The 24,429-nt window shown below is 34.3% G+C and overlaps 1 protein-coding gene across 1 annotated transcript in view; it reads right to left on the bottom strand.

The window, feature by feature from the left end:
- Positions 1–24,429, bottom strand: part of Nectin3 (nectin cell adhesion molecule 3) — an 83,004-nt gene that overhangs the window by 11,845 nt on the left and 46,730 nt on the right. Inside the window, exons 6-7 of the mRNA XM_042676813.1 lie at positions 20,318–20,456; positions 19,382–19,466 (exon numbers count right to left, since the gene is read on the bottom strand). Coding sequence (XP_042532747.1) covers positions 19,382–19,466; positions 20,318–20,456 — 224 coding nt within the window. The remainder of the gene's footprint in view (positions 1–19,381; positions 19,467–20,317; positions 20,457–24,429) is intronic.

Below are 24,429 nucleotides of genomic sequence, written 5' to 3'. Positions count from 1 at the left end.
TGATAATTACACATATGAGCAACCTATTCAGAAAAAATGTCTCTCTTTATTATAGTACTCAGCCTTTACAGATTAACACTGCTGGTTTCAAGCATTCAAAGAGTGATCTTAAAGTTTTACGACAGGCAGTAATTTGTAATTTGTTGAGGTGCAAATTGGAATCAAGACCTGGGAGGTGTTTTGTTTTTTTTTTTTAATGTTTGGAGCTAATCATGTAGCTAGTTAATAAGCTTAGGGATCACTCAATAGCCTTTTCCAATTGTGTGTTTTCAGCTCACATGCTTTTCATAAAAGACAGAGGTATTTAGGATTTTTTTTCTTTTTTCTGAAAAGTCTACAAGTATCCTTTCTGAATGCCAAGAGGGTGGCTGTATTATTAATCAGACTTTTTCTTTTAAATCTGACTGCTTCCTAGTTCTATTTCAGTTAATTCTTAGTTTTCTAGTTTCTGTAATCAATCATAATCACAAAATATTGCCACCATACAAATAAAATTTGCAAAGTCTGTCTGATTATCATTCCCTAAAGTTTGAAGTTTATTTGCTTCAGTTTTTCTTTCTTAAAGTCTTATAGTTGGAGATTCATTTATGTTTTTTTCTATCTGTGTATTCCAGGAATCCTAGAGAGAGAGAGAAAAAAAGTTTATCTCATAAAACAAGCATCTAATTTTTCATAATTATTATTATGATTTGCATGGAGCAATCACAGAGTAGATACACAAAACCACGATCTGCTCTGATTCCTACATTTAGTCAGGAGTTCTCAGAGAAGACCTGGGTACTAGATTGTTGGGAGGCCTATGCTAGTTAAAGTGATAAGCCTGAGCTGTAGATTATTCTCTGTGAAAAACAGAGAGGAGATAGATTTGGAACAGTCATGAAAAGGAAGTGAACACACAAAAACAAGTTCTAGATCATTTGTACTCAGAGATCATAAAAACGGCTGGAGGAGAGCATTTGGTATTAAAGAGGGAAGAAAAGGGAACACAAAGATTGGCTCCATAAGGCCATCATAGTTAAGACAGGCAGCATTAAGAGAAGAACATTTGCAATTTGTAAAGATCCACCAAAGATTCTGCCTCTACTCCTTCCCCTTTTTGTTAGCTAATATTCCTTTCTAAATATTTTTATTATACACTTTCAAAGTAAGGATTCAACTGAAGATGACCCAGAGATTTGGCATGTCAACATGACTGCACTTTTCTGAAACACAACTACAGCCAAGATTCATAAGCAGGCATTGTTCAGGAAGAAATGAACATTTTGACAGAGGCATCATGGCACCATACTGAGAGGAAATACTGGTGATGCTCAGCATTGGCCATCCTCCCCATCTGCTCTGGTTTATCCTCATTTGCTCAAATAGAAGCCCCTATCTGTGTGACTTCCCCTGCTTGGGCTTCATCTTCCATAAAAAAGGCTTTTTAAGGAGAATGACTCTCTTGGAGTTTTTCATCTACCCCAGCCCCAAGCTGAACACATAGCAGTTATTTGATCTATATGGGCATAAACAGTTTAGAAGGCATTTTCTCTTTCCTGTTAGACTGTTTACTCTTATCTTGCCGAGAGGAGATAGTGTCTTACAATGTAATGCCCAGTGCATACGTTACAATACTAAAGATTGTAAAGAGGTAGTTAAAGAGGAAATAACCTTTGGGAAAACTTCCAAAGTGATGAGGCAGGATAGAGTAGTAGATACTTTATCCCACAAGGTAGCACTAGATTTTTCTCAAATTTCTCATCCAAAATGAAGGCAGTACTTCTTCTCATTAGTAGCAAATAAATTCATTACTCTTACTGAAGTACACATTGTAGGTTTTAATTTTCAAAGTGAAATTTGATATGTTTTAATCAAATTTCTTATCTTGGCTTCTAATCTTAATTCTTACATTAACATATGCAAGACAGTATTACTTCTCTTAAATTTCAATATGTATACAAAGCAATGCTTTCTAATTAAAGCAGATGGATGATAAAAGTTATGGAAAATTATTTACAAACAAACAAGACAGACCACATTCAATTCTAAGATGTTCCCACAATTATAAATCCTAGCTATTTCCTGATCACAAATTAAATAGATTATGTATATTTGTATTATCTTATGTTACTAATAAATAACTGATATTTTAGCATCAGAATGTTGTACTATTATCACTCTGGGTATCTTTGCTCTTCATTTTAATATTATACCTGATCCACTCATACTATTAGATCTACAAATGTTCCCAGAGGGAAAACCTTCAATTTTTCAAGGTTTACTTGTTGCTGTATCTTCAAAAAGTCCTTAAAAGATGGTAACTGCCTTTTCTGTACTAGGCAGTTTTGCATCTCCATACCCTAAGTGAAGAATATTATACATTATACTATGTTGTTTAAGGAAATGTTCTGTGATGAAATATGCCTTGTGCTATCTCACTGATGGCAGAGAAATAATGGTACAATCATGCTAAAATAAGAATTAAAATCAATTTATTCTCTGGATATCCTTAGTATTGGCTTTCCCCAAACTAATATTTAATCTAAAATCTAAGTTCCTTTTTATAGTCAAGTATTCTAGATCTATACTTATATAATTAGATGTTTGTTTTATGAAATAAATAATTTCAGAGTAATTATGTTTTTTCAGAAATTTCATTTTTGTGTCCTTTTGAAATAACCTCAGGCAATTCCAATTCAAACTGTCAACTCTTAACTTCTAACACTGAAAAAAAGATAAATCTGTTAAGAATGTCTGGGCGGCTAATTATGCCATTTTTGTGGATTTTGTTGGTACTGGTGTTTGAACTCAGGGCCTTGAGCTTGGTAAGCAAGTGTTTTAACACTTGAGTCACAATTCCAGCACATTTTGCGTTAGTTAGACCTGCAGATAGGGTTTCATGTTTTGGCCTATGGTTAGCCTGTAGTGTGATCATCCTATGTATGCCTCTCGAGTATATGGAATTACAGATGCACACTACCATGCCCAATTATTGGGTGAGATGTGGTCCTGGTAACTTTTTGCCGAACCTGGCTTCAAACTGTGATCTTCCTAACCACTGTCTCCTGAATAGCTAGGATTGTAGGTGTAAGCCATTGGCATCTGGCTCTCTACCATTCTTTAAATAATAATAAAAAAAAAATTAAAAAGAAACTAGAGGGATTTTGGAAGAGGGTTCAGTGGTAGAGTGCTTGCCTTGCATGCATGAGGCACTGGGTTCGATTCCTCAGCACCACATAAACAGAAAAAGCCAGAAGTGGCACTGTGGCTCAAGTGGTAGAGTGCTAGCCTTGAGCTGAAGAGCTAAGGGACAGCGCCCAGGCCCAGAGTTCAGGCCCCATGACTGGCAAAAAAAAAAAAAAAAAAAAGCTAGAAACAATCTCCTAAAACCTTGAATATTTAAGGACCTGAAACAACCGTCAATATGCTAAATACAGTTATTTTAGACACAATGTTAATAGCAAGAGTTGTCATGTTTAGGGTATTTGGCTTGAGAACTGATGGAAATTTTGGTTCTGCTACTCTGACAATTGAACTATAGAGAGGTGGATACACTGGAAATTAGTTACTAGTCTTCTATAACAACCACATCATTAATAATACTCTACTGATTATGTGTAAAGGAACTTATGTTCTCTGCTCTCCAGAAATTAACGATCTTCTTTCATGTGGATATCTTTCAAACAGATAGTATAGAAACAACAGAGATGTATGTGTTACGCTTGTACTTTTTCTTACCTACCATTTTGCTGTAGCACGTAACCACCTGCTAGCCTAGTAACATCAAATGGTCAAATCACAAGTGTACAAAAATGTCTCATTTAAAATTATTAGGAACACATTTGTTTTGAAATGCAGGCTTTAAATTTTAACTAAGACATTATGATTATACCTTATTGCGTATAATGAGTAGATAAATGTATACAACATATAATGATCAAATCATGGCAATTATATTTGTGTTAAGAACTGTCAAATTGCTCTCATTATGTATCTTATCAAATCAACTGTATCATTATTTATTGAGAAATATGAATATTCATATTAAGTGAGGTAATGATGACCATACACTGTAAAAATCAGTAATTCACACCAGATTTTGCTATAAATTGGATTAAAATTTCAAAATACTTAGAATCTATCAAAAAATAAGGTAACAGACTAGGTCAATTATTTAGAACATAGTTACGACAGGTATCCAGAGGCCAAACTAAAGAAGTTAATGAAGTTAATGATGTGAAAATTCAGATCTTATTGATAGGAAAGGAGGATTCACTTGGTTAATCTGGGAGCATGAGAAGTTAGATCATTAAGGGCCAGACTGAGAGCCTCAAGTCTCGAGTTACTCAGATAGCAAGATAAGGCAAGACAGTGAGTAGGACCTGGGAACCATTAGCCTGCAAATGATGATGATGCAGGAGGGGATGGTGGCTGGGATTTTATTACTAGTAGTAGGAAGCAGAGAAAACACACTAATGGACTTAATATAAGTATGGAGAAGCTACAGACATGTGCAAATACAGGCTGTATACTTTATTAAATAAAGTTTGGGGAAAAAAGACCATTTTTGTCTGTGAAAGGAATATCAGTATGGGTAACAGAAGAGAATACTATAAGAGTTTGAGTCTAGGAGCCAGAATGATTAAATTCCATTCAGGGAAACACACACACACACACACACTCAGGGAAACACACACACACACACACACACACACACACACACACACACACACACACACACACACACACTGGAAGAGGAAAGAAATGTGCTAGCTCTTTCTAACAAGGTCTAATAGAAGAGGACAAAGATATGTTAAATTCTCAGGTTAGGAGAACAGGCCATGTTACAAACATCCTTTCCTCTCTGAAAGAAGTAGAAGGTTTAAAAGATACATCTAAAGAAATGAAGTTTTGACCTGTACGAAGAAGCTCTCGTGTTTCCCTTATCCCTGTAATATTTTCAGGATATCTGATCATACATTGAGGTCTCTGATCCATTTAGAATTGATTCTGGTACAGGGTGATATATAAGGATCTAACTTCAGTTACTACACATGTATAGCCAATTCTGCCAGCACCACTTGTTGAAGAGGCTGTCTTTCTTCCATCTAATGTTTTTAACTCCCTTATCAAAGATTAGGTGGCCATAGGTCTGTAGGTTCATTTCCAGATCTTCAATTCTATTCCACTGGTCTTCAGGCCTGTTCATTAGTATATGCCTAGGATAGTTCTAGCAGAGATTACAAAAGTTCAATAGCTATGTACATACGACCATATAAAATGATGCTAATCAAAATGAACTCCAAGATATGGAAACAAGAGGGTTTTTTATTGTTTCTTGTTTTTTTGTGTGTACTGTTTGCAATTCTTTTTTCTTTTTCCTTTGGTTTATTCTCGGTGGTCACTGTTTTTTTATTTTAGAACCCTTAGTCTTGTATATAAGCTTTCTGATTTGGGCCAGGGAAAGAGAATCACAGAAACAGTGGGACAAATTCAACAGTGATACTCACTAGATGTGAAATGAACTTTACAACTTGGAGGGGAGGGGGCTTTGCAGGGGAAATGGGAGAAAATAAGGGATGGGGTAACCTTGTTCAAAAAGAAATGTACGAGGGTGGGAAGGTGGCTCAGTGGTAAAGCATTTGCCTTGCATGCCTGAGGCCCTGGGTTTGATTCCTCAGCACCACATAAGAAATAAGAAAAAAGCCCGAAGTGGCACTGTGGCTCAAGTGGTAGAGGACTAGCCTTGAGCTGAAGAGCTGAGGGACAGCGCGCAGGCCCAGAGTTCAGGCCCCATGACCAGACACCCCCCCCCCCCAAAAAAAAAATGTACTCATTGACTTACTAACTGCAATCCCTCTGTACAACATCTTTATAAAAAAAAAAAAAGACTCTATGGGTCCCCACAGAAGCTCTTGATGGAGAAAGATCATGCGTGATTACAGGTGAAAGATCCAAAAGAGGTGAGAGCTGCTCACAGGCTGAAAATGACAACATACAAGATGAGAAGATCTAAACGTTATCATATGGAGAAGAGCTCTGCCTGTGTGCAGATGAGGAGAGGCTGCAGATGTAGAAAGACACCTTCCTTGTTTATGGAGAAGCATCTCATGTTAAAGAAGAGGAACATACATGTGGAAGAGGTGGGTTGGTTTCCTTGAAGTCTCAGAATGAGTGGCATATCAAAGAAAATGAGCACCATCTGTGTATTAAAGGGCACAAATGTTTGCCTTTTGCCTGTTTTCTCAAAGAATGTGATATTTTAATGTAAGCTGCTTGGAGGAGAAGCAGCCAGGCGCTGCCAAAGCCAGTGGCTTCAAAATCTACAAAAATCATCTACCTCTTTTCCTCCAAAGCAACATGGTGTGCTTTTCTGTAACCTCATTTGCAGGGATTTGTGAACCTTAACAGTACTGTAAAGGATGAAACAAAGGCTCTCTGAGAGACTAGTTTGAGATTTTTCAGGTAAGTCTAGGTAACCTAACCACGTTCACAGAAAAGTGAGACAGACAACAAATGTGCAGGACAAATGGCAGATGAAGGGAACAAGCTGTCAGAAAAGAATACATGTCTGATAACAATTGGTGGGTGAAGAATTCTGTAACAAATATGGTATCAATAAGAATGAAGAGTAGGTAATCGAAATTTCTTTTCTGTAAAGTAAAATCCAGTCTAACCTGAGACTTAATTGTGTAGAAATGAATGGAAAAATTGTTTATTTCCATCATTGTTCATGTAAAACTTCCATGTTATGACATTTCCTGCATACTTAAGTTAGTAACATTTTGGCTACTGCATCAAAGTTACAAGGACCCTGGGCAGTACCTGGCTTGTGGGACCACCTGTGAGCACAAGACAGAGCATGTAGATGGGGAAAAGTCTTGAAGTATGGTAAGTATCAGAGGAAAACAGGAGGTGTAATGAAAGCCTTAATATCTTTATTTAAAAGTATCATTTTAGTTGAATATATATTCAGTTCAAATCAAGAAGAGACAATAAAGAATGTTATGATGTCAGCAAAATGAATAAATGTTTCCTGATTTCATGAAATGTTCCAAAAGAAAAGTCTCAAGCACTGGGCTACAAATGTGTAGCAAAGGCAAAGTGGATGACAACGTAATTGTTCTCAGAAAACATGTGCTTACATTTTAATGATTTTTTTTTCTTAAAACTTACTAAAGGACATACATATATATGTATAATCGTATACCTACATATATATGCATGTACATACATATATATTTAATGTGTTTATGTGTATGAGTATGAACTGTTTTTATTGGAATAGATTGTTTTTCTTTTGAGGTTCTACTATATGAGCAGTAGGACCATGATTCCCCATATAAATAGCTTTCAGATACCAACATACATAGGCAGGTGGAGTGCTGTCCTATGGAGGTGCAATGATAACCTGTGTGTTGGGGAAAATGGTGTTAAATTGAGCATCTGTATGTATAAGTACAGAGGGGATGGGAATCAAAGCTGATAAATCCTAAGATGGTATTCAACAATTAATAAATTAGAAGGAACATGATTGTTCTTTTTTTTTTCATCTGAGGAATTCTAAAATTTTGTGCATGTAGGCCCTTAGGAATTACCCAGATACTGATGCCTTTTGGAATAAAGTTCCCAAGTTCCAGAGACGTGGAAGCATTACTTGTAGAAGAGCTGAAGCACAAATCCAATCCCATGTTCCCTGACACACAGGCCAGTAATATGTCCTGTATTTAAAATATAGAGTGAGCTCTTGGATGGGATTACTTGGTTGGTTTCTAATCTTACCTGGCATAGTTGGTAAAGTAACTTAATTCTCTGAGTTTCAGTTTGCTCATCTGAAAATAAGGATAATAACAGCCTTGCCTCACGAGATGGTTATGAAGATTATGAGTTAATGCATATAAAGCACTTATAACAATGCCTTACATTTAAAAATGCTGAATAAATGTAAACTATAATTAGGATTAACATATGTTCTCTCAGTTGAAAGGCAGTAAAGAATAGAAGAACCCAAACTTAGAAACTGTCTGAGACAACCTTGAGAAAAATTAACCCTTGACTAAGATTCCACCTTGACCAAACTTTGGTCAGATTTCTGAAGCCTATCTGTGTCCTGTCTTGTGATATCCAGTTTATCAGTACCTGCTTAACTAAGAAAGTTTAGTAAAATCCCCAACCCTCAATGTCTGATCACACATAACAATGAATAAAGAGAGGGAGGTACACTGCATATTGTGTGAAACTGGGAAAACTGAGAAAAGGGGTAGGGTTTGGAGGAATGGGGAAGAATTATGAAACTGGTAATATTGATCAAGAGGCATTGTACTTACAAATTGATAAGTTGAATGATAGCCCCTTTGTAAAACTAATTTTTTTTAAAAAAGCAGTTGTTTTTAATTTTAGTGAAGTATAAATTACCATTTTTAATGTTTTTAAGTTCTAGTACAATCAATTTGTTTAGTATGTATGTGTGTGTACCCACAGTATTACAGTTTTACATGCAGTCATATCTCACTGAGAAACAGGCTGCCTTTGCTTGAATATAGCCTGCAATTCTCAGCTTCTTTAAGAAAGTAAAGCTACTAATTTGTATTGTTTTTTCTAAAGGAACACTTGTGGTTTCTATAGGAACACATACATCAATAATAAAGCATTTAATTTTTTTAAATTGTTTCAAACAACTCCATTTACATGTTATTTATTGTAATAAACAAGAGTGATGGCCTACCACACACCTGAAATCGAGATTACCTGCAGTAAATTGCTAATAAATTTAGAATAGAAATCACTAAGTGCTAAGCACTTAGAAACCTTTAACTATAGCGATTTTCTCAAACTTATAAAGAGGTGGTATCATCTCTCTTTTAATATTGATTGTGGATAAAGCTACCATAAATGTTATCATCCAAAGTGCATCTTAAGTCTAGGTATCTATGTGCAGAATCACAGTCACAAATTGTAAACCAACTATAAAAAGGTATAAAATAGAATATAACTTTTATTTTTAAGGAGAAAAATCTTTATGTGCATGTGCGTGTGTGTGTGTGTGTGTGCTTTAGGGCTTGAACTCAAGGCCTCTGCACTGTCTCAGCTATTTTGCTCAAGCATGGCACTCTACCACGTGAGCCGCAACTTCACTTCCAGCTTTTTTCATGGTTAATTGGAGATTAGAGTATCACAGACTTTCCTGTACATGCTGTCTTTGAGTCACAATCCTCAGATCTGAGCCTCCTGAGTAGCTAGGATTGTAAGGTTTGAGTCGTCAGTGCTCCACAGGAGAAAATATAAATGGGGGGGGGAAAAACCCTTCAAGCTTTTATTTACATTAGAGCTACTTTCTAGGAAAATCTGACAATATCTGGAATTAGTAAACTCTTGAAATTAAACTTAATTAAAACATACATAGAACAATGTAGTTATCAACTCATTAGCTATCTATCATTGTTTGGATCTAAAATGCTCCCCAAGCCCCATGTGTTAAAGGATTGGTCCCCAATATGGTGTTATTGGAAGTTGGTATAGCCCGTAAGAGGTGGGGCCTGGTAGAAGGAAGTGAGACAATGAACGTTTGCCCTAAAATGTATTACAGGACATTGTTGCCCATTATACTCCCTCATTTCTTTGCTTCCTGGGCAGGAGGTGAACGGTTTTGCACTGTTATACTCATTATGAGCTCAAATCATGGGCCACAACCTCTGAAACTGTGAGCTAAAATTAACCTTTTGACTTTGTAACTTAATTATCTCAGGTACTTTTGCTTAAGTGACTGAAAGCTGATTAGCACACAAACTAATTATACAGTTAATGGACGAAATTAGAATCATATAATGGTATCTAAGAAGAACTTATCTGTAAAGAAAAATTACATTCCCCCCAATTCAATGGAATAATGAATTATCAGGATTTTGCTCAGTGGAAAAGAAGGTATACCCAACTATATAGTTATTAGAAATGCTAAATGAACTCAAGCTGGATCTCTTGAAAAATTACATAAGTAGATCTAAAAATATTTCATATAAACTCTACAGCTTTTGTTTGGTTGTCACAGAAATCATCATAAAGGATGATCTTGAATATGAATGTGTTACATATGTGTTTTCTAGTAATCAGCACACAACAGTAAGGAAAATGAGTTGTGACACAATGGTAAATCTGAAAATTATTTGAACACACCAAAAAGATTTGGATGATAGAAAAAAGAAAGTTTACTGAAAGAGAACTTTGGCAGAGAAAAAGACCACATGGCATAGACGTGTCAGAGGGAAGACAGTTTAGCCTGTCTCCACCATCTGTCTGTCTGTCATCTGTCTTCTTCCTTACAGACCTAGGCCTTAGGTTAATACTGAAAATTGGGTGGCTTTCTGATTGGTAGCTCCCTGTTTCCCTTGTGAGGGCCAAATAGTTTTTAAAATATTTGTATGGAATCATCAATAATTTAAAATTAACAGCCACTCCAGAGATTTTTTTTCCTCCTTATCTAGTAGGTCTATTAACTTCTCATTAGTAAAATACTGCTCAGGTCTGACTTGAAAAATTAACTTTAGCTCACATGGGGATTATTTTTTTGTTTAGAATGAAATTAAAAAATACTAAATCACTAATTGGCTAATTGCTTTCCTTGAACATATTCCTAATTAAGAAACTATCAATAACTATCAATAAAGGGAGATTTGTGTATGTTAAACTTAGTGGAGAAACACCTTGGTTTAAGAATATAACAAAGATGCTACCGCCAAACCAAAGCAGTGGTAAAATACTTGAAGAAAGACTGGTAACTGTGGCTCCCTATGCTATAGTGAAGTATGCTAACTTAGTAATCTTGAAAATTCTGCTGACAGGCTGCCATGGCAGACCAAGTAAAAGAAAACAGAATTTAGAGGCTGTAGGTCAAAGTGACTAAGGTCAACTCACTGAAAGATAATTTGCAGGGCACCTGGAGTCACTATCTCTCAGGTACTAATGGACAATTATAATGCAAATTTGTTTTTAACATGTGGCTTTGTCAAAAATTATGTTTTATCATACAGGTCTTTAAAAAAAATCTAGTAACGTTAAAAACAAATTCCTTCAACTATGTTTTTAGATGTTATGTTTTTGAGACGACTGATTTTAAGCATTAAGGGTATATGATGCAAAAACATTAAAGATATTTGGAATTTTAGAGCATTTTCTGATTTAGGGGTTAGGGATAAACAAAACAGTAACATGATCAAAAATACAAGATTCTAAAAATCCCAAAATAGCTCTCAAACCTGAAGCACCTTTGTTTTCAAGCATTTCTGATAAGATATATTTAATCTATGTTTACGGTTTTCTTTAAACAATTTATGTGACCTTTATTATATTTCTAATTGTTGGTATGTTGAAGTTCAGCAATTTGTTTAGACTAAAATAAGGCTAAGTAGCCAAATTTAAAGTAAATCAGACTAATATGTACATGAAATTTAAGTAACAAATTCATTTCTGGAAACTATTTTGTTTTTACCATTTAAAAATTTTCAGTTGTGTCCATATGTCTCTGACCATATAACTGTTCCTAATTTTTAAAATACTACAAGTGCTCTAAAGTTAGATTCTATTAAGTCCACTGAAATTTCAGAGGATATATCATTGGACTTATCTGACTGAATTCAAGTTCAATTATTTTTTCTAATTTTTTAAAAATTATTTTTAAGTAACTTATATAGGAGTTGCCATTCAGCAAAGCCGTTTATGAACACAATATATCTTGATCATTACCACTCCTTTCAACATTCACACCCATCCTTTCCCCACCCTTCCCTTGCTTTTCTTAATTTTGTAGTATTCACACTGAATTCTTGTCTACATTTTCCTCTTCTTATCTTCTTCATTAATCTATCCTTTTCTCCTTGGCCCCACTCTACCCCTTTGATTACCCTTTCTAGTGTTTTATCTTGCTCAGCTTCAATTTTGCTTTGCTAAGGAATTATACTATTTGAAATTTCCCCTGAATCTACTGTATTTCAATTAATACATTTGTATATACTTGCATACCACCTGACATATTTACTTATGAGTTTGTAAGCTACATTTAGCTTCCACATATAAGGAGTCCTTTTTATCTCTGGGCCTAGCTTCACTCAATATACCATTGAGATTCTAGTTAAAATGCCCATTATCAAGAAAATAAACAGTAACAGATACTGGGGAGGATGCCACCCTAATACACTATTGATTGGAATGAAAACTAGTACAACAGCTCTGAAAAGCAATATGGAGGTTGTTCAAAACAAATCAAACAAAAAACTACCCTATGATTCAGCAACTCCACTCCTGGACATTTATCCAAAAGAAATCACAAACTGATATGGTAAAGTTACCAGCACAACAATGTTCATTGCAGCACTATTCACTATAGCCAAAGTATGAAATCAGCTCAAAAGCCCCATAATAGACAAAAGGATCCAGAACTTTAGTCAATTGTTCTTGTATTTCTACTAATCTGAGTCAATAGTCATTTATATTTTAATTAAGATTCACCACTCCCTGATGACAGCGTGAACTTAAAACAAGTCTAAAATAAACAAATATACAAATATTCTGACTGTATTTCAAGAAAAATGTTTAAATTTAATTCTTTAAAAATTAAGGCAAAGTTCGTTTCCGACATAACGACTTGTACATCTCATTGTTGCAATGGGCCCACCTGTATCCCTATTTAAACAATTTGTTTTTCCCCTTCCCCTCCACAAATTATACCGACATCAAATACAGTGAAAGCAGGAGTTATACTGTGGGGGAGGGACATACAAAGCAACAAAGAAATCATCTTATAAATGTGTTACAAACAATCACATGAAAGAAAAAAAAATTTGAATACATCTCTTAGGGTTCATTTCCCTAACATCACCTTACCTGTCCTTTTCTGCTTGACTCAGACATATACTATTAATTGCAAATAAGGGAAACCATGGGACCTATGTTTCTTTGGGCCTGGCTTACTTCACTTAACTGTACAACTTTGGTGGGGGGGGGGGGGGAAGGGGGCGCGCGGAGCTGGGAGGATTGGCTGGGGGGGCAGGGGGAGGATGGGAAGGGATGGGAAGGGGAAACAAAGGAAGAGGCTACAATGCTTGATAAGAAATGTACTTATTACCTTGCTCATGTAATTGTAACCCCTCTGTACGTTATTTTCACAATTAAAAAACTTATTAAAAATTGCTTAGGTAAAAAAGCAATATGAATATAATCCGATGATATAAATTTCTGAGGTTAACCATGTAGATTTGACCAGACAAGAAACATTATTTTCTTCTGAGACTAATATGTATGGAAATAAGAACTCACTTCACTACTTGCAGATCTTTTGCAATTATCTATTTTTTTCCCTTCAAATTAGTGACTGAAATGCAGAGTCAATGTGTATTTCCACTGACCTAATTCTTTAGGTGACATTGAAGTTTCGTATGACCCAGTCCTAAGGTCTGATTGGAATGTATATCTCCATATTAAACTTTTAAAATATAAAAAAAAACAAGGCAAAAAACACAAATTAAGTAAATTAATGGTTAGTAGCACTGGGCCATTAAAAGGTCTACCTTTAAAAAGTTTTGACACTGCATTTAAGTTAATATGTCAAGCCTTTAATATAGTTTATGAAGTACTTTAAATACTAATGTTAAAAACCAGAGGTTAATTTGTACTTATAATGAGCTGACAGTGATAGAAGTTTAATATAATAAAGATTTACACTTTTTCTGAAAGTTACATTACCTTGTTCAAAAATGATGAAGTACACAATTTCCAAGTAATGAAGTATTAATTTTCCAAGTTTAAAATCAATTTTTTTAGGTGTTAGGTGTAAAGTGACATTTTCATGCCTTCCCTGTCCCCCACAAATTTCTGATACTATCCTTGGCTTATTTATAAAACTCATTTTCTGAATAATGAATTTCACTATCATTGCAAGGCAGTAAACGTTGACTAGCTTTGCACAGAGGAATTTACTAGATATGAAAAGGCTACAAAGGAATTAGTAGCCATAATTAAAGAAATAAGAACAGGCCAACCAAACACATGAATGCAGTGAGTGTATAATTTTTATAGCAGATCAGTTTCTAAATCTCAAGAGTTAAGAATGTGAAATGAAGAAAGAAAATGAGAAATTTATGATGTAGACGAAACCAAGTGGAGTTATCCTACAAAGTCTTATTGAAACATGTGAATGTCTCTCCAATTTGGACTGTTCAGTCTTTTACGGTACTGATTTGAACTCATGGCTTCATGATTGCTAAGTAGGCAATCTACCACTTGAACCATTCTTAAGACCATTTTTATTTTATTTTCAAAATGGTTTCTTGCTTCATGTCTAATCCAGCTTGTACTGTAATCTTCCAATTTGTGCTTTTCTTTGTCACTGAGATGACAAACAGATCAGTGGTACAGTGCTTGCTCAGCATGCACATGCACATGCACACACACACACACAGACAACAACAACTAAAAATTCATGTATTTAATGTGCTGATGTTGGCAATATTTTTAACATTTTATTCTAATAAAAATAATGAAATATAACAAACTCAAGATTCTTTGCTTAGAAAACTACACTCTATACTTCCCAGATTAGACCTGGTTCATATATATATAGTAAGTCTTGAATAAAGTTTTTTTTACTGTATTCTTACAATTTACAATAGGTCAAAATAACTAAGTTTCAATTTTTTTTCCCTTTGGCTAGATTTGAATTCAGGACCTTGTGCTCTGCCACTCTAAGCCACATTTTAGCCCTTTTTTGCCTTTTTTCACTAGGATCTTACATATTTTCTGGGAGTGAGCCTCACACAACGATTCTCCAGATCTTTGCCTCCTGAGTAGCTATGATTATAGACTTGAGCCACTGTGAGTGCCTCTCATTCTTACTTAGTAATTATACTGTTGCATACTATGTGATACTACTAAAAAAAAAAAAGAGCATGAATCAAATGTTTTTACTTCATGTTTCAGATTTATGTCTGATTTTAAAGGTTTTATTAAGCTTGTACTTGTACTAACTTTAGTGTTTGACAATGACTTCAACATAAGCTACAAAATAACATTATAGAAGCTAAATCTTTCAAAATTGTATTTTAGTGAAGACAGGAAATTAATTATGAATTATGATAATAAGTGAAAACATTTAAACTATGTTTGAATTAATTCATTAAATTTCCTAATCAGTAATATAGCTTATAATGAAAAATGATATATTCCAAACTATACTAACAATACTGTTTTAATTAAATAAAAGACCAACTAACAAAATGAATTCGCCACACCTTCCTCCAAGAGTGAAAGCACTGTATAAGAATGACAAGAAAGTGGGTAGGAGGGGCTGGGAAGGTGGCTCAGTGGTAGAGGGCTTGCCTTGAATGCTTGAGGCCCTGAGTTCAATTTCTCAGCACCACATAAACAGAAAAAGCCGAAGTGGCACTATAGCTCAAATGGTAGAGCGCTCGCCTTGAGCTGAAGAGCTGAGGAGCAGCACTCAGGCCTAGAGTTCAGGGCCCATGACCGACCAAAAAAAAAAAAAAAGTGGATAAGAGAAAATATTAATTCAATATATTCCAAATATAAAGAATGCTCCAAAAGCAACAATAAGAAACAATTCAGCAACCAACTAAGCAACTATTTGAATAAGTTCTTCACCAAAGAAAGGTAATTCAATATATGAAAAACTATTTCTCATTGAAACAATTATAGATGCAAATCAAAACCAAGATGAAATACAACTACATACCTATTAGCAAATCTAAAACTGGTAAGAGCCACAAGTAATTCATACATTTATGAAATACTAGAAACATGGTGGTTAAAAAACAAAGTTTTGTGTTGCCTTAAAAAGCTGAACATATAATTATCATATGACTCAGTTCTATATTTAAAAAGTTAAATACATTTAATCACATGACTCAGCCATTCTAGTCATACACATTTATTCCAAGAAAAATGAGAAGACATATTTACAAAAAGACTCACACATAAATGTTCATAGTTCAAACATAAATGTCTGTAATAGTCTCAAACTGGAAACAAGGAAAATGTCAATCAACAAGTAAATGTATAAACAGAACACAGCACATCAACAAGGTATATCTATTTTAAAACAAACTATTGAACATACAATAGTTGTACTGATAATCTCTCAAAATTATGCAAGTGCGAGTACCAAGACCAATCTCCTTGCATAAAATGTGAGAACATAGAAACATACATAGTCTTGTTCTCTTAACAGTTTCACTTCCTATAGATTCACTTATATACGTATAAGGGGTTAAAAATATTAATATTTGTCTGATTTCTTCCAAGAGATACCACATTCAGGCAACTTTACAATATCTTGCTAAAACTGTTCCATCGTTTGTTAATCTCTTACTATGCTAAATTATAAAGTAATACTCTAGGATAGTTGTATATATGTGTGTACTAAATATATAATATATAGATAATGTGGTACTATTTGCAGGTTCAGGGACTCAGTAGAAGTGTTGGAACACATTCTTGGACAGAAGATAATCATGTGTTTGGCTGTGTGTTTCACATTTTCTGAGAATGTGAAATGGAAGCCAGTGAAGGACTGAGATTACAAAAGGCACTTAGGAAACTACTGGCAATGAACATGTGCATGAGTGTGTCCTGGTTATGAATATTATGTGTGTAATATGGGGCTGAGAAGGTGGCTCAGTGGTAGATCGCTTGCCTTGCATTCATGAGGCCCCGGGTTCGATTCCTCAGCACCACATAAGCAGAAAAAAAAAAAAGCCAGAAGTGGTGCTATGGCTCAAGTGGTAGCGTGCTAGCCTGGAGCTGAAGAGCTGAGGGACAGCGCCCAGGCCCGGAGTTCAGGCCCCACGACCGGACCCCCCCACAAAAAAAAATTATCTGTGTATTATGTACAACATCTAATTCACACTTTTAATATGGGTAGGTTATTTTATGCCAATATAATTTAATAAAGTTGATTTTGAAAAAGGAAGAAAGTTTTCATTCAGTACTAGTGCCTTACAGTTGCTTAAGAAATAAACATCTAGCTGGGTGCTGGTGGCTCATTCCTGCAATCCTAGCCACTCAGGAGACTGAGATCTGAGGATCATGGTTCAAAAGGCCAACCTGGACAAGAAAATCCAATTAACCAGTAGTGGAGCTGTGGTTCAAAGTGGTAGAGTACTAATTAGATTTTGAGCACAAAAGCTCAGGGGCAGTGGCCAGGCTCTGATCAAGCCCCACAACCACCACCACTACCACCAAAAAGAAATAAACATCTGAAGTCAGACATAATGGCACACACCTAGAATCTCAGCAGAGGGAAGATCACAAGTTCAAGACATGGGCTATATATTGTGATTGTTTCAAAATAAACCATAACAAAAAAAAAAAGCAAAAAAAAAGTACTCATTTACAAAAGATCAAGGGAGAATACCATCATGTCATCTTTTACTGAAATAATTTTGTTGTTGAATCTTCCAATAAAATTATTTAGCAATTTTAATAAAAACCACATGGTACTATTGTGTTACACACTGCTTTAAAGGTGTCACATATATTAGTCCATCAGTTCCTATATAACTTAAGAAGGTTTATCTTCCCCATTTTTGTTTGTTTCCACCAATTTGATCATTTTTCCTTTTTCTCATTTTTAAGTTTTGTGTGAGCTTTGTTAAGGTAAAGGTAACAACCTTCATACTTCAACTGTTGCATCTACATCTCAGTTGCATGAATTTTAATTTGAACTCTTACAAACGTTTTCAGATATTCAAGTCCTATTTTTCCTATTTTTGTTCTGTAAGACATTTGGAAATTCTAATTGCTATGGGAGGGCAAACCCACACTGGTAATGTAGCTTTGTACATTTTTTTTTCATCCTACACTCAATGATATATTTTCCTCTAAGATGAATGGTAAAATTAACTGTTCTAACATCTTCCTTCCTTTCTTCCTCCAACCAAAAGACTCTAACTGTAGTATCTACTTGTTACAATAGGTTGTTCTTGGGAAAAACCAGCTACCAATGATTCATAACAAAAGCAAGGTATCTAAAAAAATTATTGTAGGATCATGGTCACGCATTGGAATATGAGTGATGAAAATATTCACAGTGGAAATCTATGCAACTATGAAGTATAGAAAGGTGAAAAGATTCAAGAAAGGCATAAATGAAATAGGCACTAATTGGTAACTGAAAGACATTTGGAAGATATATCTCTAACTTGCCAATTGAATTTTTCATGTAACATCTGAGCTCCAGTTCTAACATTCTTGCAATTTTATCTTCTTAGAACATAAATCAATAGGAATCTGATTCTTGTTTTATTTTCTTTAAACAATTTATTCTTTTTAAATTGGTATTATAAAAGTGATATACAGAAGTGTTACAGCTACATAAGTCATATAGAGTATATTTCTTCTTGGACAATGTCACCCTTTCCCTCACTCTCTCCCAGTTTTTCAGTCCCATCCCCATGTATAAGTTATATAGTTCATTTTCAAGTGTCCAATGAGTTGATTTATCTTATTAAACTTTACTATAAATACAGATACCAAAAGTACATACTGTTCATTGGAATCAAAACAAAAAAAAACTCTCATGTATGTCAATAAAATGTTTAAAGGGGGCTGGGAAGGTGGCTCAGTGGTAGAGCGCTTGCCTTGCATGCATGAGGGCCATGGGTTCGATTCCTTAGAACTACATAAGCAGAAAAAAAAACAGCCAGAGTGGCGCTGTGGCTCAAGTGGTAGAGCGCTAGCCTTGAGTTGAAGAGCTAGGGGACAGCACAGGCCCAGAGTTCAGGCCCACGACCGGACCCCCCCCCAAAAATGTTTAAAGGTCCACCATCATTCTTTCCAATAAATAAAAAGACAAGTACAGACCTATAAACCCAGAAACCCAGATTCATAGGAGTTCCAGACAATCATAGCTCCAAGCCAGACTAGGCAAAATTCTTCTATAAATTTTTAAGTGGCCAAGCACTCACACTTATAATCCTAGGTACTCAGGAGGCTGATGTCTGAGGTACATACTTCAAAGCCAGCCCACGCAGGAAAGTCTGTGAGACTCTTATCTCCAATTAAAACAGAAAGAAAATTATGTAACTGTAACCCCTCTGTATATTACCTTGACAGTTAAAAAAAAAAAAGGAAAAAAAAAAGAAACAAAACTACCCCAAAGCAGAAAGTAGAACTGTGGCTATAACACTAGTTTTGAGCACAAAAACCCAAGAGAAGTGCCCAGGTCCTGAGTTCAAGCCCGAGTAACTAGCATAAAAAATTTAAAAACAACAACAAATGGTCTGGATCAGTGAGAGAAAGGGGAATAGAAGAAAGTCTTCTTAAACAAAAATAATTTCCAAAAAAAGTACAATGAAAGACTATATTTTAGATTTTTTAAAGTACATGTATGAGTACATACCTGATATAGAAGGTCTTTTTGAGGCAAAGGAGGGGACTGTTCTTCATAAGCGGGAGGTGGTTTATGGGTGGGTGGAAGGTCGATCCTGCATTGAACAGTTTTAAGAGGTGACTGTTATTTATTTTTAAAAAGGAGAAACTTAAACCACTTTGTACAACTAAAATGAGAATACCAATTAAAACTTCAAAAAATTCAACATTCTCAAGTTTGGGGATATTTTTCTCATGAAACAAAATGTACTATTCTATCCTACACATCTGATTGTTTTAAGTCCCCTTTATGACCAGTCAAACAGAAAATAAAAGTAAACATTGATTCTAATGCTAAGGACCAATACATTTAGTTTATATATTGAGTTAAAGAAGCAATTCAAATGCATAAATATTTTGAATATAAATTATCGTTTCATGGCCAGGTGGTAATATATCTAATATACTGTCAATAAAAACTCATCTAACTAATTTGCCCCTAGTAGCCCTTTGACATTGCTCAGTTAGTAAAAACTAATTCTAAGATATTCTGATCAAACAATCAGCTGTTAACAAAAATGAATGACAGGAAGCTAATACATGTCTTGTACTGTAGAGTAAAAGAGTAAAAGCATTTGGGCAGAAAATGGATACAATCATAATGAAAAGAGTTATAATACACAATGTATACGTAAAAGTGGAACTAGGAAACAGGTGGAGATGAAACAAATGAGTGTGGAGGATGAGGGAGAGGGTGACACTGGATCAAGATATACTGCACACACAGACATGTTGAATTGAAACCCTTTTATACAACTATTTGAAGTTAATAATAGTAATACAATGAGGAAATCACAGTGTTCTAACAAAGGCAAACACTTCCCTTGCTTCCTCCTTTTGGACACTTCAAATATAACTGATGCCTAGTAAGCATTCACTGTTGGACATAGACAACAAAGATACCTACACTTTGTCAAGATAGGATGGTCTCTTTTTCCGGGGAGTAAGCAGCACAGTCACAAAGACAGCAATGATGAAAATGGCAAGGACAGCCCCAATCACAGCTCCAGCTACGGCTATGGAAGAGGTCTGTTTAAATGGAATCTCTGTAAAGCAAGAAACATTAGGTCATTCAAGTAATTTTAAAAGGTTCTTAAAATTGCGCACCTTAATTTTGAACACTGTGCAAAGGTAAACACCTAATCTATTAATATTACTGTAATGTGCCATGCATTTTCATAAATGTTAAGTATTGACAGGACAAAACTATCCATGTGTGTATCATGTGTGTATTTTAACAATTCTAGTCAGATTAAACCCAGTACAAATTTTGGGGTGATTCATATGTTACAAAGTTTCTTCAACCATGGAATTGTTTCATGCCTCTAAGCCAATAAGAAAGATATCAAAGATAACATTTTGTAAATGAAGACACTGTGACTCCAAAGTTGAATAGTCTGGCAAAGGTCAGCCAATCAACAGTACAAAACAAAGGCTAAAGTTAGGTTTTGTAAGTTTTATAAGGTAGACTTACATTCGGGGTGCGCTGTTCATCATACAAAGTTCTACATTTCACTAAAACAGGCTTATTCACATACCTCTTAAATAATTGCCATTACTCTTAGGATCCAGACATGGAAAACTGAAATAGAATTAAAGCACTATCACCTTTGAAATGTTTCTTGTACTCACCTCGATTTTTTTTGCCAACTTTTTCAGATGTGATATGGTGTTTAGACGGCTGAGTATTTTCCTTCCAAAAGTAAATTTTTTCTTTAATAAACTAACACCACCAGATTACTGATTTGTTTTCTTAGCCTCGTTTTAAGACTGTAACTTCTACATGTGTTCCAAAATCTTTCAATGAGCACAATCTAAAAGTATTTATAATCATCCTCAAACTATGTAACTTTTACATGTCAATGCAGTTCATATGATCCATAATTGCTCATTAGTCTATCTCAATTTGAGTATGTGCTGAATGAGAGAAAGACTCGAGATCCAGTGCAAATTTACTCACGCACTTATAAATGTGAGATTTGGAATGACTCATCAATAATTTGTTACCATTTTCCCAAACATGTAATTTGTAAGTCTGACCATTGGACAAAGTTATAGAGGACTATACTCCTACTTCAATACTATGCCAGTTGAAACCTATTAAGGTGATTGGAACAGGGTCCCTTATCTTGTGCAGTAACACAAATAAAATTCCAATAGTCAAATTTGCTACTCATTTCACATTAGTTCCTTAAATATTTCCCTTTAATGAATACTTTTTACATTTGTTCATGAGTAAAGTAGCTTATCATTTCCCCCAAGTATACAGATTTTAAATTTATGAGTTAATAATTTATAACCAATGAAGTTATATGTAACAATGAAGTTAACATCATCTATATAGTAATATTCAAGAAAACTTTTGCATATGAGCCCCGGTTAAGATTTTAAAACTACACATTATAAATTCCTTAAATCTCACATTCCCTCAAAGCCCTTCATTTAATCTCAGCAATAACCTGAAATTTGATGGCGATTTTAAAGCAATAAACCATGTCACATTTTTAACATCCTACAGAAATTTTCAGGTCTAACAGTTTTAAAAGCATTTTAGTTATTCAGTTCTGTCTTATAACTTCTAGCTTAGGTGTTTATAGCTGAAAATTGACTATGTATACCACTTTCCTTCCCTAAATTTGGCAGCTTTATTTCACCTGATTCCACTTATTTTATATTCTTTTTTTTCCCCCACATCTTTTCTTAGTAACAGAATAAGCTACTAAGTCTTGAAGTGAGTATCTGGGAAAAAGAGAAACAGAGTATGATCCATTATCAACTAGATAATCTACTCTACATAGTCAAACTGTATTGTATATATTGTATATATACACAATATATTGTATATATACACAATGATACAATATACAATATATATATTGTATTATTGCTTTTCTTCTAATGGGAAAAAAGAATGTGGTAGATGATATTAATAAATTATGAATACCCATATGAATTAAAAACATGCAAATTCTTTTGCATTCAAACCTGAGTATTTAGACAAAAATTTAGGATTAAATTTCCTCAGATGTAAGCCCATAAATAACATATATGCCATACCTATTATTAGCACTTAGCTCTATACTTTATTCCAGAAAAAAAAAAAAAAAACTATCAGAGGAAAAAAAATGCCAATGTATAAAAACTTGGCATTTTTCAATGTGAAGCTAGTTTGGTGACAAAGCAACACTACCACCATCCAACAAAGGTCTAATTTTTATAAGTGGCAGAAAAAAAAGACAGTGTCACAACAAAAAGTTTGTATGCATGCCTAAAAATAGCTTGCTGTTTAGATATCATAACTCACATTCATTGGAAACACCTCAAAGTGAAAAATAACAAGCACTCTCCAGTACAACAAAAGTGCATATGCTCAAGTATCAGTTACAAACTTACCTCCTCTAACTTAATACAAATAGAAACTTTGATTTTTGGATATTTGGTAAATGTAAAGTATTAAAATAATTAAAATTTTAATCTTAGTTATTCTGATAGAATCCAATAAAAAATCTGAAAGCCAATCAGGCATATGTGTGTATCTAATCCATTTCCAAAACTACACTTTCTTCTTTTCAGTCTCTTTACCAAGAGTTTAGAGATATTAATTTAATCCCATACTCCATCATTGTATTGCCAACATTTCCCCCATTATTCTTTTCAGGGCTGAGGACCCAACTCAGATCTTTATATATACCAATTAAGTGCTTTTCCACCAAAGGAGTTAGAACACAGACTTTTTTTTTTTAAACAACATCCATACCTTTATCTTCTTAGAATTTCTGTGGAAAATACTTATCCCTAATGTTTAATAAGAAACATGTAATAGCTCAGTCTCCTCAGCTCCAAATTTAACAACTTACCCAGTACCTAAGACATACCGTACATTGTGCCAAGTCTAGGAATAGAAGGATGCAGTTTACCAAAACGTAAAAAATAAAAAAAAAAAATCCCCAAGCCATTTTACAGAACTCATGAAATATATAGTATATATAGAAATCACAACTTATCTTAAAAATTAGTAAAGAAAATGTTTAATAGTGTATAAACCATAAATTGGCAATAATACTTCTACTTGGTCAGCATATTGTTTACCCTCTACACAGGGTATCTACAGAATGGTATGGGAGAAATGAGAGAGTTCTAAAATGAAATTGAGTTATAACTTCTTTTAGGTTTTTCTTCTCAGCATATTCATCAACCTGTAATCAAGGGCTACTTAGTTAAGTAAATTAATATCTAAACTTAACAACCAAAATGTAGAGGAGGAATTGCATGGATGCTCCACGTGAGAAGTGAGCACATGACACATGAACCATTTGGGAGTATTGATGCTACTCTGTTAAACACTAGATAAGTATTTATTCCTAGTAAATGTCATTAAAGCAAAAGAATTGGTATAAAGAAGATACAAACATAATGTAGGTACAAGTGACAACAAAAATCAATGCAAACATCTTACTAACAATGCACATTATTTAGTTACATCATAAAGTAAAACCATGACAATTTAATGTGACATGACAAAGCAACCAAAAGAAAATTCAAATATATCAGAAGACAGATTTGCATTCACTCATTTAACTAATTCACATAAACTCAAAGTAGCTATTGTGATGCGGTAATCATGATCAGCAAGACAATGAAAACCAAACACTTCATACAAAAAAGGTCTAAAAATAATGTTTGAGTGAGATTGTTTAAGTTCCTAACAATGTACCCCAACTTCCATTTGCATCTAGATGGTTGCATTTTAGCTCTCACAGTTATCAAATATCAACATATACTGACTCTGAGTAAAATTTCTTGAATCACTAAATCAGACGGTATAGAACTAAGATTAAAAAGCAACTGAAACACATTCAATTATATTTTCAAAAGAATTTAGTGAGAAGTCCATCTAGTTTTTAAAATGAAATACAATCATATTGTTTCCCAAAAATAGTTTTATCAGTTAAATTTTCCATTTTGAGTATTTTAGAAAGTACTAAAGTGATCACTTTACTAGTACAAGACTACATAATT

Source organism: Dipodomys spectabilis, unplaced genomic scaffold (genome assembly GCF_019054845.1).
Source record: "Dipodomys spectabilis isolate Male_0828 unplaced genomic scaffold, ASM1905484v1 ptg000032l, whole genome shotgun sequence".
Lineage (NCBI taxonomy): Eukaryota > Metazoa > Chordata > Mammalia > Rodentia > Heteromyidae > Dipodomys > Dipodomys spectabilis.
Note: the sequence above shows the minus strand (reverse complement) of the source record. Positions and strands in the feature narration are given on the sequence as shown.